The 14,533-nt window shown below is 44.2% G+C and overlaps 1 protein-coding gene across 1 annotated transcript; it reads left to right on the forward strand.

Annotated features, from left to right (window-relative positions):
• Window positions 1-7,393: 7,393 nt before the first annotated feature.
• Window positions 7,394-11,445, forward strand: CAV3 (caveolin 3). The gene is made up of 2 exons (XM_074959679.1): window positions 7,394-7,696; window positions 10,307-11,445. Exons 1-2 carry the CDS (start codon window positions 7,583-7,585, stop codon window positions 10,646-10,648), a joined length of 456 nt encoding a protein of 151 aa, XP_074815780.1. The 5' UTR covers window positions 7,394-7,582; the 3' UTR covers window positions 10,649-11,445.
• The last annotated feature ends 3,088 nt before the right edge of the window (window positions 11,446-14,533 follow it).

The raw sequence follows: 14,533 nt of genomic DNA on the forward strand, positions 1-14,533 counted from the left end.
ACCCACAGTTCTGTGCCAAGGCTTCATTTGGACATTTTGTTGGCAGTTCATTGCAGCCAAAGAACTGGTGGGGGCACAGTTCATCGCAGGCATCGAACACAAATGGAGGCCCAGCTTGCATGTAGATCTCTAATGAATTTGCCTCAGGTTGCAAAAGGAAGCCTGTGGTAGAGGCAGGAACTTATCTGAAGTATCCCAACTTTGGAGATGTAGGGTCATGTCTCTCCTTTCTATTCCTGTTGCTTTGGTCTCTAGAAGCCTCTTTACTCTCCTGAGTTTTGTACATATTTGTGTGTGACAAAGGGTGATGTCGTGGTGGGAGTCTACTATAGACCACCGGACCAGGGGGATGAAGTGGATGAGGCTTTCTTCCGGCAACTCGCAGAAGTTACAAGATCGCACGCCTTGGTTCTCATGGGAGACTTCAATCACCCTGATATCTGCTGGGAGAGCAATACAGCGGTGCACAGACAATCCAGGAAGTTTTTGGAAAATGTAGGGGACAATTTCCTGGTGCAAGTGCTGGAGGAACCAACTAGGGGCAGAGCTCTTCTTGACCTGCTGCTCACAAACCGGGAAGAATTAGTAGGGGGAGCTAAAGTGGATGGGAACCTGGGAGGCAGTGACCATGAGATGGTCGAGTTCAGGATCCTGACACAAGGAAGAAAGGAAAGCAGCAGAATATGGACCCTGGACTTCAGAAAAACAGACTTTGACTCCCTCGGGGAACTGATGGGCAAGATCCCCTGGGAGAATAACATGAGGGGGAAAGGAGTCCAGGAGAGCTGGCTGTATTTTAAAGAATCCTTATTGAGGTTACAGGGACAAACCATCCCGATGTGTACAAAGAATAGTAAATATGGCAGGCGACCAGCTTGGCTTAACAGTGAAATCCTTGCTCATCTTAAATACAAAAAAGAAGCTTACAAGAAGTGGAAGATTGGACAAATGACCAGGGATGAGTATAAAAATATTGCTCGGGCATGCAGGAGTGAAATCAGGAAGGCCAAATCACACCTGGAGTTGCAGCTAGCAAGAGATGTTGAGAGTAACAAGAAGGGTTTCTTCAGGTATGTTAGCATCATGAAGAAAGTCAAGGAAAGTGTGGGCCCCTTACTGAATGAGGGAGGCAACCTAGTGACAGAGGATGTGGAAAAAGCTAACGTACTCAATGCTTTTTTTTCCTCTGTCTTCACGAACAAGGTCAGCTCCCAGACTACTGCACTGGGCAGCACAGCATGGGGAGGAGGTGACCAGCCCTCTGTGGAGAAAGAAGTGGTTTGGGACTATTTAGAAAAGCTGGACGTGCACAAGTCCATGGGGACGGACGAGTTGCATCCGAGAGTGCTAAAGGAGTTGGCAGATGTGATTGCAGAGCCATTGGCCATTATCTTTGAAAACTCATGGCGATCGGCTGAAGTCACGGACGACTGGAAAAAGGCTAATGTAGTGCCCATCTTTAAAAAAGGGAAGAAGGAGGATCCTGGGAACTACAGGCCGGTCAGCCTCACCTCAGTCCCTGGAAAAATCATGGAGCAGCTCCTCAAGGAATCAATTCTGAAGCACTTAAAGGAGAGGAAAGTGATCAGGAACAGTCAGCATGGATTCACCAAGGGCAAGTCATGCCTGACTAATCTAATTGCCTTCTATGACAAGATAACTTGTTCTGTGGATGAAGGGAAAGCAATGGACATGTTGTTCCTTGACTTTAGCAAAGCTTTTGACACTGTCTCCCACAGTATTCTTGCCAGCAAGTTAAAGAAGTATGGGCTGGATGAATGGACTATAAGGTGGATAGAAAGCTGGCTAGATTGTTGGGCTCAATGGGTAGTGATCAATGGCTCCATGTCTAGTTGGTAGCCGGTATCAAGTGGAGTGCCCCAAGGGTCAGTCCTGGGGCCGGTTTTGTTCAATATCTTCATAAATGATCTGGAGGATGGTGTGGATTGCACCCTCAGCAAGTTTGCAGATGACACTAAACTGGGAGGGGAGGTAGATACGCTGGAGGGTAGGGATAGGATACAGAGGGACCTAGACAAATTGGAGGATTGGGCCAAAAGAAATCTGATGAGGTTCAACAAGGACAAGTGCAGAGTCCTGCACTTAGGACGGGAGAATCCAATGCACCGCTACAGACTAGGGACCGAATGGCTCGGCAGCAGTTCTGCAGAAGAGGACCTAGGGGTAACAGTGGACGAGAAGCTGGATATGAATCAACAGTGTGCCGTTGTTGCCAAGAAGGCCAATGGCATTTTGGGCTGTATAAGTAGGGGCATTGCTAGCAGATCGAGGGACGTGATTGTTCCCCTCTATTCGACACTGGTGAGGCTTCATCTGAAGTACTGTGTCCAGTTTTGGACCCCACACTACAAGAAGGGTGTGAAATGGAAAGAGTCCAGCGGAGGGTAACAAAATGATTAGGGGACTGGAACACATGACTTATGAGGAGAGGCTGAGGGAATTGGGAATGTTTAGTCTACGGAAGAGAAGAATGAGGGGGGATTTGATAGCTGCTTTCAACTACCTGAAAGGGGGTTCCAAAGAGGATGGCTCTAGACTGTTCTCAGTGGTAGCAGATGATGGAACAAGGAGTAATGGTCTCAAGTTGCAGTGGGGGAGATTTAGGTTGGATATTAGGAAAAACTTTTTCACTAGGAGGATGGTGAAACACTGGAATGCGTTACCTAGGGAGGTGGTGGAATCTCCTTCCTTAGAAGTTTTTAAGGTCAGGCTTGACAAAGCCCTGGCTGGGATGATTTAATTGGGGATTGGTCCTGCTTTGAGCAGGGGGTTGGACTAGATGACCTCCTGAGGTCCCTTCCAGCCCTGATATTCTATGATTCTATGATTCTTCCTGTTCATCAACAATCTTCTTTGGGCCCTGATCCAGTAAGTTACCAAGTTACATGCTTAACTTTAAGCACTTGATTAAGCACATGCCAAACTTTATGCATGTGAGCACTGAAGACACTAGGACTACGTATTTGTATACCTTGCTGAATTTGGGCCTGAATTTGTGGGGAGGGGGAGGAGCGGGGCGTTATTTCCATAAAACCCACTGGCCAGTGTGGGTTACAGTCTGCCTTTGTGGCAATCCTGAGATGGTTTGAGTTTGTTACAGCCCCTAGCTATGGGATGGAGGCTCTTTAACTCACACCATAGCATCTCATGCTTATAGCTCTGGTTAGGTCCCTGCTTCAATCCCACGTGTGTTAGCCAAGATGGCGGCTATCACATATGCTTTCATAGGACCACATGGTGATCCCCTTAAACACGTTGAAGATATCTTTTTTCTTGGGTGATTCCATTGACTTTAATATGAAACCCAGTATGGTGCACTCTAGAATTCAAGCAAGCAGAAGGTGGTTGGAGTTCAGTCAGGTCCCTACCAGTACAAAAGGTGCCCTTGTTGGAGAGATGGTTTTAAGAGGCCTGTCACGTTTCAACCAATGAAAGAGAGAATGAAATCCAGTTTTAGTGCTTCATTATATGAACTGTTTTAAAGAGGTAGTTAAGGAGAAAGGGTTTGTACAGAAAATACCTCAGCACTGCTAACCTCAAACATCAAAGACTGTTGTTGATGAAAGCAGCAGAGGCACTGTGTTGGGGGTGTTGAAGCTGAAGGGAAAGTATTTTTTTTGCTATTGTGATGTTTTAGCCCCATTCCAAGAAGCTGCAGTCGTTAGTGGTTTGTTGCTTACATAACAAAATCTTCACTATAAATCACCGACTCTTATTTGGTAGTTGCTTGTGTCTCTAGGCAATGATCATTCCTCTAATGAGTCATATCTCTTTCCTTTTTCCTACTGCTTTCATTATACAGCCTCATCATAACAGCCTCTAAATCAGACTCTCTCTGCATGGCAGATTTTTGACCTGGAAGGAACTTTTTACCAGCAAGATGCTTGTAAAGGAAAGAGACCATAAAACCAGAACGCATTGTCCAGTACTAAATCATAGGCCCAATGGAGCTAATGTTGAAAAGCACCCCCGCCTACGTGTCTATGACCTCAGTAGAACCAGCTGACTGAATTAAAGCTGTATTTTTCACTGCACACAATTTGAATTTGGCCCATTTTGGTCGTTGATGTATGTCACAACACACTGTTTGTGTACAGACCGCATTTGTTTTATATAATCCCACTGGATTGTAATCGGCCAGCCAGACAGCAGCTTTGCTGTGGGAACCTGCTGCTTGTGCGGTTGCTAACTGTCTCTACTCAGTGTTCATTGTGAGAAAGCGTCCAAGACATGAAGGTTTCAGAAAGTTATAACGGGAAGTTATAACGGGAAAATTATAACGGAAAGTTATAACGGGAAGTAAGTTATAACGGGAAGTGAGGCAACTGTCGGATAACCTGCTACCAGTGCTTGCTCAGATCATGCTAGGGATAATCAGCTGGAATGCATAGCAGACAGAGTCTGATTTTCAGAGGTGCAGAGCACCTACTGACTTCAGCTGTAGCTATAGATGTTCCGCACTTCTGCAAATCAGGCCCTGCAACTCTTGTGAGTCTGGGACCTGACTCTGCATTTCTGTAAATGAAGTCAGTGAAGTCAGACTGGTGTACAATCTGAATGAGACCAAAATCAAGTCTATAGGTAACTAGACTTATCATTTACATAGGCACATTAGGACAGGGGCTGTAAACTCTTGCCGTTAATAGTTTCCTCCCTTCACCTGCCATTCCTCACACTTTGTGGACCTACTGAAAACACCCCTTCCAAACTTCCAACACATCCCAAATCTCCCTTCACACACACAACATGCAGACACAAATGTCTCTGTACACACACAGAGACACAAATATCTTTGACTGAAGTATTGCCTCTTGGGAGAAGTCACAGAACGTGTGAAATCTCACATTTTCATTAATGTTTCGGCTTTGGCATCATCTTGCAACGCGGCTTGTCTCAGTTGAGGGAAGAGAATTCTTTCATTAGATCGACATACCCATCCAACATGGCCACCATTGCCTACTATAGAGACTAAAACTATGACATGCTAATAGGTTCCTTTTTTGTATTTAGCCGTGATCTTAGCTTCCTTTGTGTGAAAAATAAATGGAATGGTTCCCAACTAGAAATCTACTAACCCATGTCAATGAAAACATTACTACTCTTCTGACTGAATTGCAGATTCTACAAATCCTTTGCTGAATCCGTTCACCAGTCCAGCCAATAACACTGGCAAATGAATCCCTAATGGCTCAGAAGGGTTTGAAGAGACCATCTTCCAGTCTGACTCCTTGCGTTTTGCAGGACTGTTTACACGCATTTTGCTCCCTCTTCGCTCAGTTGTAATGGTTACACAAGGTACAGAGTACGGGGAGAATCAGGCCCTTTCTTCCTTATATGCCAGCCATTACTATTTGCCTTACTGTACCATCCTCTAACAGTGTGAATCATTCGCTTGCTTTTCACTGTAGACTATTTGAATTTGGCCCGTTTTGGTCGTTGATGTATGTCACAACACACTGTTTGTGAACAGACCGCGTTTTTCTTATCTAACCTCACTGGATTGTAATGGGCCAGCCAGCCAGCAGCTTTGCTGTGGGAACCTGCTGCTTCTGCAGGAGCTAATGTAGGTAATATTGGCAACCCCCGTTAGGGAAAATCTAACACTGAAAAATAACTTTCGTTTAGTTGTTTATTCCACAATAGCACATGATAGCACAGTGAGGGGGACTGGACTAGATGATTTAACGAGGTCTTTCCAATCCCTTCATGTCTATGGCAGGAGAAAATAGTGATTAGTTATTGTCCAGATAGTCTGTGTAATTTCTTCAAATTAAGATGTTTGTAAACATCATTTTTTTCATACTGGAAATTTTTTACACTCTGTTTAGAATAAATGTACTAACTTAGTCACCAGAACCTACAAAGCACTGGAAAGAGATAGCAGATGGATATTTAAATGCAATAAGTGTTCAATGAATCCTAATTAATATAGTTATGATGGCACTTTGCCTAACTTTCTAAGAAGCCAAATATCCGTTAGTATGGGCCCTTCTTGATTTGTGACTTTGATTATTTCTGTTTGTTTGAAATTTTATTTACGTGAAAAAGCTAGAAGACTCCAAGTTCCTTCCCCGAGACTATATATTTTTGGCTGCCTTTTAAAAGGACTCTGGGGATTTGTTCGGCTGTTCCGTGACAGTATAGCTTCTTTGGAGATATTTATAGCCCATGATCTGCCTCCCCTGAGTCACTTATTTTACAGGCTCCAAATAACTCTATTTGCCTCAGCCTCTCATATGGTCTTGCACTCTGATCTATGTATCATTTTTGTTGCTTTCTTCTGTCTCCTTTGGTAATGGGGAGCTGGAAGGATGTTTAAAATACAACCCTTATTGATATGAGGATTGCACAGAGCATAGTTCATCATGGTGCTGCCCGGGGGGTGCTCTTATTTGTGTTGCCTGGCTTTTTGGTAGTTAGTTGATGACTTGTGTTGGGGGAAGTGCAAAGCTGCATAGCTTCAGTGGGAGCAATGGGATGTATCATGCTGCCTCCTGGTAGCACAGGGAAACATTGTGCTCCACCATACAGAGGAGCGCATGCTTGCTACACAATCCCTTAGGAGCAGATTGTGTACGTTTCTCCCTTCCCTCTTCATCACCCAGCCAGTTAGCTAGTGTGTAGGATGCAGGGGCTTCAGCCCACCTCACCTTCCTTACCCTTTTGTGGGGTGCTGTGAGACCCAAGAGTTATTCTCAGGGAGCAGGCTCCACACCTACTCAAAGACTAGCCACTATCTGGCCCATAATGTCTCTTGTATGTTTCTGGGTGGGATTACATCTTGCCATTGGGCACACCGAAGGATGAATGGGTGATGCCATGGTCCAGATTGTGGCTGGCCTTACACAGGTGTACAAGAGGCGAGGAGGCACAAGGAACCTTCAGCCTACTTCCTATCCCCTCCCTCTGCAACAGTAGACATAACTATGGTGATCAGTCCTGACACTGCATTAGTCTAACACAGACACCACTGTTAGACTGTCCCATGTGGGAGTAGGATAGTCCAAGCCCCCCCTGCAGTCACCAGTGAAGCTAAACCAGAAGAGTGCGATCATACTGCACTCTGGAAATGGATGCTAAGCTCCTATTCCAGCATGTACCCCTGCAGCGTCCCTGAAGTTCTCTATTCTATACCTTGAATTAACACCCCGCCAGAGTGCAGTCCCATTAAAGCCTCCAATAATGTATTTTGCATTATTTTCTCTTTAAAATTACTCTTCTTCAATCTCTCTCTGAATCATCCAGGCTAACTCCTTTGAAAAGATAGTATGGTATGAAAGCATAGATGAGTCCAGTGCCCCTTTAAGGAATGCTTTCAGGCCTCAGTGTGAGCTACAATATTAATTTTAGCTTGGAGGTTTGCCACAGGCAGATTTCACAGAGGGTCTTGAAGCTATAGCGAGGCAGCTGTTCACTGGTATCCCGGGTGGGGTTTGCTTAGTAAAGAAGAGCACAACGCTTGAGATATTGAATGCACAACTTTCTTTCGAGGTATTTTGCCAGCAGAGCAAAGGTTCTGGAACTTTTTTTAAATTGACTTGCGCCATTCTATCAAGAAACTATGGCAGAAGAGCAAACTGAACTCGAGGAGCGGATAATAATAAAGGACCAGCACACAAAGGAAATAGACCTGGTGAACAGAGATCCAAAGCACATTAATGAAGATGTTATAAAGGTACATTTTCTGAGCGCCTTTGATTTTATATGTGTCTCTGCATTTTAGTGCAATAAATCTATTGGTATTTTGCTTTTATATCAGGCTCAAATTCTACTGTATGTTTAAATCTCTAAATATAAGGTGTAGCTGGACAATATGCCAGAGGAAGAGGAATTAACGAGGGCAGTAGTTTGAAAATGTGCTGTAGGGAGAAATCCTGCATTGCCAGGGAGATGCATAAACTGACTAGGTGATTTCATGTGGCTTTCCCATCTCTGATGAATGTGCTTGTTTAATTCTTTGAACATACTCACTCCAACTTCCGTGGCTGTAGCTTGCCAATTGACTGACCTTTTCCCATTAGTCTTGGGGAGCAGGAAGCCAAATATAAAACAAAGACTCATGCCCATGTCACTCTAAAGAATTAAAGTGAACCTTTAAAAAAAAAACCTGCCAAAATTCAGGACACTGTGTCAGCAAGTTGTCCCTGTTTGGAGCAGTGGAGAAGTTGATGGGGCAGCTGAATGTGTTCACAGTGTCACAGTCTTATTTAGAATAGAATTGTTTCTCCCTCATGCCGTGATCAACAGAGACACTGAGCGAGGAATACTGGACTGAACCTCAAAAGGGCGTTGTCTCTAACTTTTACCATTGAAGAGTGTGGGCTTGGTGCAACTCTATTCTCTTAAATGGAGTTACACCGAGGGTGAATTTGGCCCCTTGGGGGTAAGAGAGAAGATTGAAAAGGCTCTGTTAAATTATTCTGTTTCCTTGAAGCATCACAGGAATTCAGATGCGATAAATGAGTGTGGATTGAACCTCTTAAAATCAATAGAGGATGTCTTGGAATGTGAGCTTTGGTTTCTGCATTTAGAAAAAGAGCCACTTTTGAAGATAGGTGATGCAAAGGCCAGGTTAGTATTTGAACTAGGAGGCTCACTGATCAGCCACCAAGCGCAACTGCTAGCGTGCTGTAGATGGACATTCAATGAGCAGGGCAAAATGGGATTGGGACAGCTGGGTAGTGATGTTATATCCAGCATATGTTCCCCACCAAACATGCATTCTTGTATCTCTTCTGCACGTCACTATCTGGTTTGTTAATACCTGTAAATATATTGCTCCAGACACAGCACTCAGCTATACCAATGTACACATGGAGTAAGGCTATTTTTGATCAGACACCCATGTGAGTGAGAGCAGTAAGTGTCCATCATATCTAATGAGAATAAAGACTGTCTATGATCCCAAAGTCTTTTTCTGCAGCCACTATGTATCAGATGTGAATCTAATCATAGGACGTGGCTGTGGAACATTAAGGGCAGAAATGTTCCCCGTGCTGTTTGGTGCACACAGGGTGACACAGAAAAATTACTGGAGGCATGAAGATCCTTAAGCCATTAAGCAACCAAGAAAGAAGGAGAGAGAGGTTAAAACACCCTGCATTCAATCATGAGGAGGGAGAGCAGGGGGAGATAGAGAAGATGGAAATCATGGTCTGATTTCTTTTCTCACTTCAAACAGTGTAAATCAGGAGCAACTCCGCTGGAGTCAGCCAGTTTCGGTTGCAGATGAAGTTTGGGTTTGCAAATTTTTGAGTTAAAAACGGAACCAAAACTCTTTGGAGCCATTCAGCCCCTAGTTCTAAGATGTCACCAAATGGCTACCTTGTACATGGGGAGAATGGACCAGCAGCCCCTGGTTGCAAACATCTGAACTGTTCCAGGTCACTTCATCCCATCTCTAGTCCTCCTTTGGCCTTTATATAGCTTTAATGACATGTGAAAAGCATGTAATGTGCTCACTTTCCCCCCTAGTCCACTGTCCTCTCTTTGAAGTAGATTCTGCAAGAACATCCCTCCCCAGACGACCACATTTTATTAAGTAAACCGCTCAGGGCAAAAGCTATCACAGGAGACTGCCGATCTTTCTAATTCCTTCACCTTTGAAGCACCCCAGTGACATCATCTCACACAATAAAAATAAATTCCACTTCACAATATTTTCTTTTCCAATGAGATCTTCAAATATATTTGATCCCTCTTTTTCCTCATGTTCTTCTCCTACTGCAATGATCTGCTGCTGCCCTCTTCTGCAGTGTTGTTGCCTCAGTAACAGAAATCTGACTCCTTTTTATGTCCTCCAAAATACTGGCCTAAAGCACTTTGCTACTGCCACTAACTGCTGTATAAGGGGATAAACATAGGACAGACTGGCTGTGTCTCCATACCTAAATGAAAAACAGAGAGTGTAAAGGTGTAAGGTTGCTACAGATGGAACTATAGAATTTTATCAGAATTATGTCAAGGAATCTCTTTGAAATTTCCAGGAGAAAGATGGTATTAGACTGAAGTGAGATTAAAAGGAGCCTTGTACTGTGGCTGAAAGATCTGTGCTTCTACAGATCTAAAACAATTAACTTGTATGTTAAGATTCCATCTTCAGAAACTTTGGAATCCTCACTACTAGAATAGGAGCATGCCGATGTATGAGAGATCTCAACTGGCCAATAAACAGAAGAGTAATTGTGAGCACTGTTCTTCAGTTGGATGATGATTACCTGCCCTGCTTGAATCCTGTGTGAGTGGCACCCCCCTAACCTGCCCCTCTGTCTTGTCTGCATTTCAGGTGGATTTTGAAGATGTCATTGCTGAGCCAGCAGGTACATACAGTTTTGATGGAGTATGGAAAACCAGCTACACCACCTTCACAGTCAGCAAGTACTGGTGCTACCGGCTGCTTTCGGTTGTGTTGGGAATCCCTCTGGCAGTCATCTGGGGCTTCCTCTTTGCTTTAATCTCCTTTTGTCATATCTGGGCAGTGGTGCCCTGCATCAAAAGCTATGTGATTGAAATCCAGTGTGTCAGCAGAATTTACTCCCTCTGCATCCACACCTTCTGTGACCCACTGTGCAAGGCCCTGGGGCAGATCTTTAGCAGCATCAAACTTGCCCTACGCAAGGAAGTCTAGAGCGATTGGTGGAGAAAACTAGCAGAAACAATCACTCACCCAACAATCACACTTTCGAAGTTTTCCTAAAAGACTGTGCACCATATTCTTCTCTCAGTTACACTGGAGTAACCAGGGATGCCTATGCAGTTACTACGCATTCAATCTAATGTAAAGGAGAGCAGAACTTCCTCTGTAATTATTTCATGGACCACAACCTTAGATTAACACATGCATTTATTAAGTAACAAATAAGGGTGTGAGAAAGCTAAAGTACATTAGGGTACAGTGCAAAATGGTCGGTTTAGTTAGCCATTAGCTCAAAATAGTATCAGGAAGCACAGTTAGGTATTATTGCTGCAAATAGTGGCTGTTGTAAACGCTTTTGTTTTAATTTGCAATATGCCAAAAGTGTATGGATTGATGATGTAAATGACAAAGTTTTGTTTCCAGGTGTGTTTTCATTTAAGCTTTTAAATCCAGGTAACCTTACTGGGTAAATGTTTGACTGCTGGACATGCTTTTCGAGGGGTGCAGTTTGTGTCTGTTGTTTTGTGGCTGCAAGTGCATATCGTGGCATTTAGACCCGCTAACTAACTGTGGGCATAAATCAGGTAGTTAAACATGCAGCTATTACAAGCTGTATCCAGGATTCAATGGCAGGCACAGAAGCCGCAGACATTTGGCCCAATTTTTTTCTCAGACCCAAATTACACTTACAAACCGGACGGTTGGGCCTCCCCACCACATCTGAATATTTACCTCAATGACCGCAAACATATTTGACTAGGTCACTTAAATAATTACCAGATTAGTTTCATAAAAGATTTTGGCTTATTTGCTGAGAAGGTGGGGGGGGGGGGTTATGTTATTTGCTTGTTTGATCTCATGATAAACTAGGGAATTCATTTTCCTCCCTAATGGTGTTTAGTCTTAGCTAATCAGTCCTGTTGCCATGTTTCTATGTTCCCTATAGTTACAGCTGTCTTAACACTGGAGCAAGAATTAGCTAAAATTCCTAGAATTGTGGGGCCCCATTAACATCAATGGTGTTGCACTGGTATAAACAAGGATAGATTTTAGCTCATTGGGCCTAATTCACTCATGCAGTATTTAACACGAGACACCCTAGTGTCTTTAATGCATTTAGTTCAGATATACCACCGTGCAAGCAAGAGGAGAAAGAGACCCTTTGTTTTCAATGGAAGTTGCACATTTCAGGTCAGAGGGGTTTTTGCCCATAAAAATTAGGGATTAAAAAAGGGCCATTATGTCAAGTGCAAAGGTATTTCCTACTTTGTATTCTCAGGTAATTTGTCCAGCCCATTTTTAAGGAATCACACAGTGAGGAACCCATCAATTCCCTAGGGAGATTATTCTGGATGTAAAGCATGTGAGTAATTCCATTACTATCAAGCAAGGCACTTAAACATGTTTAAGGTTAAGCATGTGCTTAAGTGCCTTGTTGAATCAGTGCCTGAGCTAGCTCACTTTTCAGACATTTTCCCTGATTGGGTTAATGGTCCTTTACTCAGTTCAGTGCACTGGCTTCCCGTAAGTACTAAGTCCCAGATCTTCAAAAGGTCTTTAGGTGCCTAACTCCCACTGAAATCAATGGTGCTCCTCCAATGACTATTAAGAGCCAAATTCTCTCCTGGTGCTACTCCAATGATGTCGGGGATTTGTGCTCTCATTTTTGCAAAATAATGGCACTAAACACTCCAATGACACTAATGTTTTTAAAGGATTAATAGAGAAAAAAAGGATGTAGTGATTGAAAAAAGAATAAGGCTTGTTGTTCTATTGATTACACGCTCAACTCAAAAAGCTACACACACACACTTCTTCCCAGCTGTATTCTTGGGCTATTAGTACGTGTGCAGCCTTTACGGTGTTGTTTCTGAGCTCATGTGCCTTTTGAAATGTGTTAATGCAATGCATTTATTCATTTAAGGTGTCTTGTTTCATCTTTTCAATGTTCCAAAGTTAGCCATTTCAAAGCAGGAGGTCTGGAAGTTAAAGGGCAGTTGTCCTGGGCTGCCAACCCATTCAGCTGCATCTTAGGTTATAAGTGCCTTGGGTCAGGGATTCTGCCGTGCAGTGTTTTAGTGAAATCCTTCCAGTGGGCTTACTGGCACCTTGCAGTCCAGTCAGTATGGAGTAGTTACATCAACCCAGAAGCTTCCCTGCTTCCCTCTTGCTTGGTGGAGGAAGTAAGTGGCATCAGACCTTTTCCTGGTACAGTTCACACACTCCTCCATGCTAACTCAGCTGTGCTGCCTGGTACTTGGTGGGGAGGGAGTATCAGAGCCTTGGCTCCACCCTCTCCGCATCTCTGCCCACCCATCATCACTCACCAGGCACAGGAGGAGGAGAAGGAGTGGCTCAGTGGTGGCTGCTCTTCCCCTGCACTCCACACGCAACAGCAATAGCCTAGACGGTGCAACAAAGTTGCTGACTATGCTGTAGGATTGTATCCAGGATCATGACCTGTCCCAAATAATAAAGGTTAAAAAATAGGTAGATTGCAGGGGGGTGGGGACTTTATTTTTTATTATTATGATTTGTTGTTCCCAAGGTTTAAAATATAATCAGTGATCGTGTCTCAAAAACAATTTACTGAGCTTTCTGGTTGTAAACCATTTCTGCAAAAAATCTCATCATTCACTTCCCTTAATATACAGAATGCTGATGCAGCTGCAGGACAAACCATCTTACCTGGATGTTGGTAAGAAGAAAGTGCAGAACTGGACTTTCATAAGAGCATGATCAAGCTCAGTGGACAAAATCTTAAGTCCTTATTCAGGCAAAACTGAAGTTCATTGACGTCAATGGGAGTTTTGCCCAAGTAAGGGTTGAGTAAGAAGGTTACGTGCTGGCCGCCTGTTTCCAGCACACTGTGAAATATAATGCAGTGTACAGTAATCAGTTCCAGAAAGATATGGAATGTACAATGGATGGTAGGAATAACACAAGGAAACCGCAATGGCCCTGGATTCTCCACTGGCTGGCACATTATGGAGACACTTACACCTGTGCAAAGTGGCACTAAAACTTCATCGTAGCAAAACAATAGCATTTAACACCGATTGTAATCATCAATCATCCTGTCCAATCCTAAAGGGCCATACCCTCCTTGCATCTTTAGCACCACCTGGCTCAATCGCTAGGTCAGTCCTCAAGGTGGTCTGGCAGGATACTCAATTTTTGGCCATCATTGGCTATCGTATTAATACCCAGTTTTCCCAGATGCAAATCGGGCCCAGGAGGAGAATCAATTCTACTAGGTTTTATGCAAAAAGTCAGTGTCGTGGGCAATTTGTAGGGATAGGTCCAAGCCACAAAGTTGGGTCTTTGGTTTTGTCCTTTCTCTAGTTTGAATAGGAAACAAGTGCTTTGAAATCTTGCAGTTAACTAAATCAGAATCCCACTCCATCAGGCAGTGCACGCTTCGACTCAGTGGGAGTTGTGCATGATAGAACAGTGCAAGACTGGACATCGTCCAACTGGAGTTTTGTGCATGCTAAGATTGCAGGACTAGCCTGGTGCTCAGCTGTCGGACTGAGTCACAGCTATGCAGGGGTGAAAGTAACATTAAGCACTTACCGGTGGGGGGTGAGGGAGGCAGCTCTGGGCCCCCAGAAGGGGTGGGGCTGGTGGGGCTCCAGCGGCAATTTAAAGGGCCTGGGGCTCTGGCTGCTGCTGCTTCCCCTCCTTCCCCCCGTCGGCAGTGGCCCTGCTGGTAGGGTCCCTGCCGGCAGGGGGTGGGGCAAAAGGGGCAGTGATGTTAAAGTGCTGCCGAAGTAGTACTTTAACGTCGGCTGCGTACGGGCCGGTACCGGTGGCCTCTTCTTACCGGTACGCTGTACCGGCCTACTTTCACCCCTGCAGCTATCTACTTCTGCT

The sequence above is a fragment of the Natator depressus genome, chromosome 7 (assembly GCF_965152275.1).
Source record: "Natator depressus isolate rNatDep1 chromosome 7, rNatDep2.hap1, whole genome shotgun sequence".
Lineage (NCBI taxonomy): Eukaryota > Metazoa > Chordata > Testudines > Cheloniidae > Natator > Natator depressus.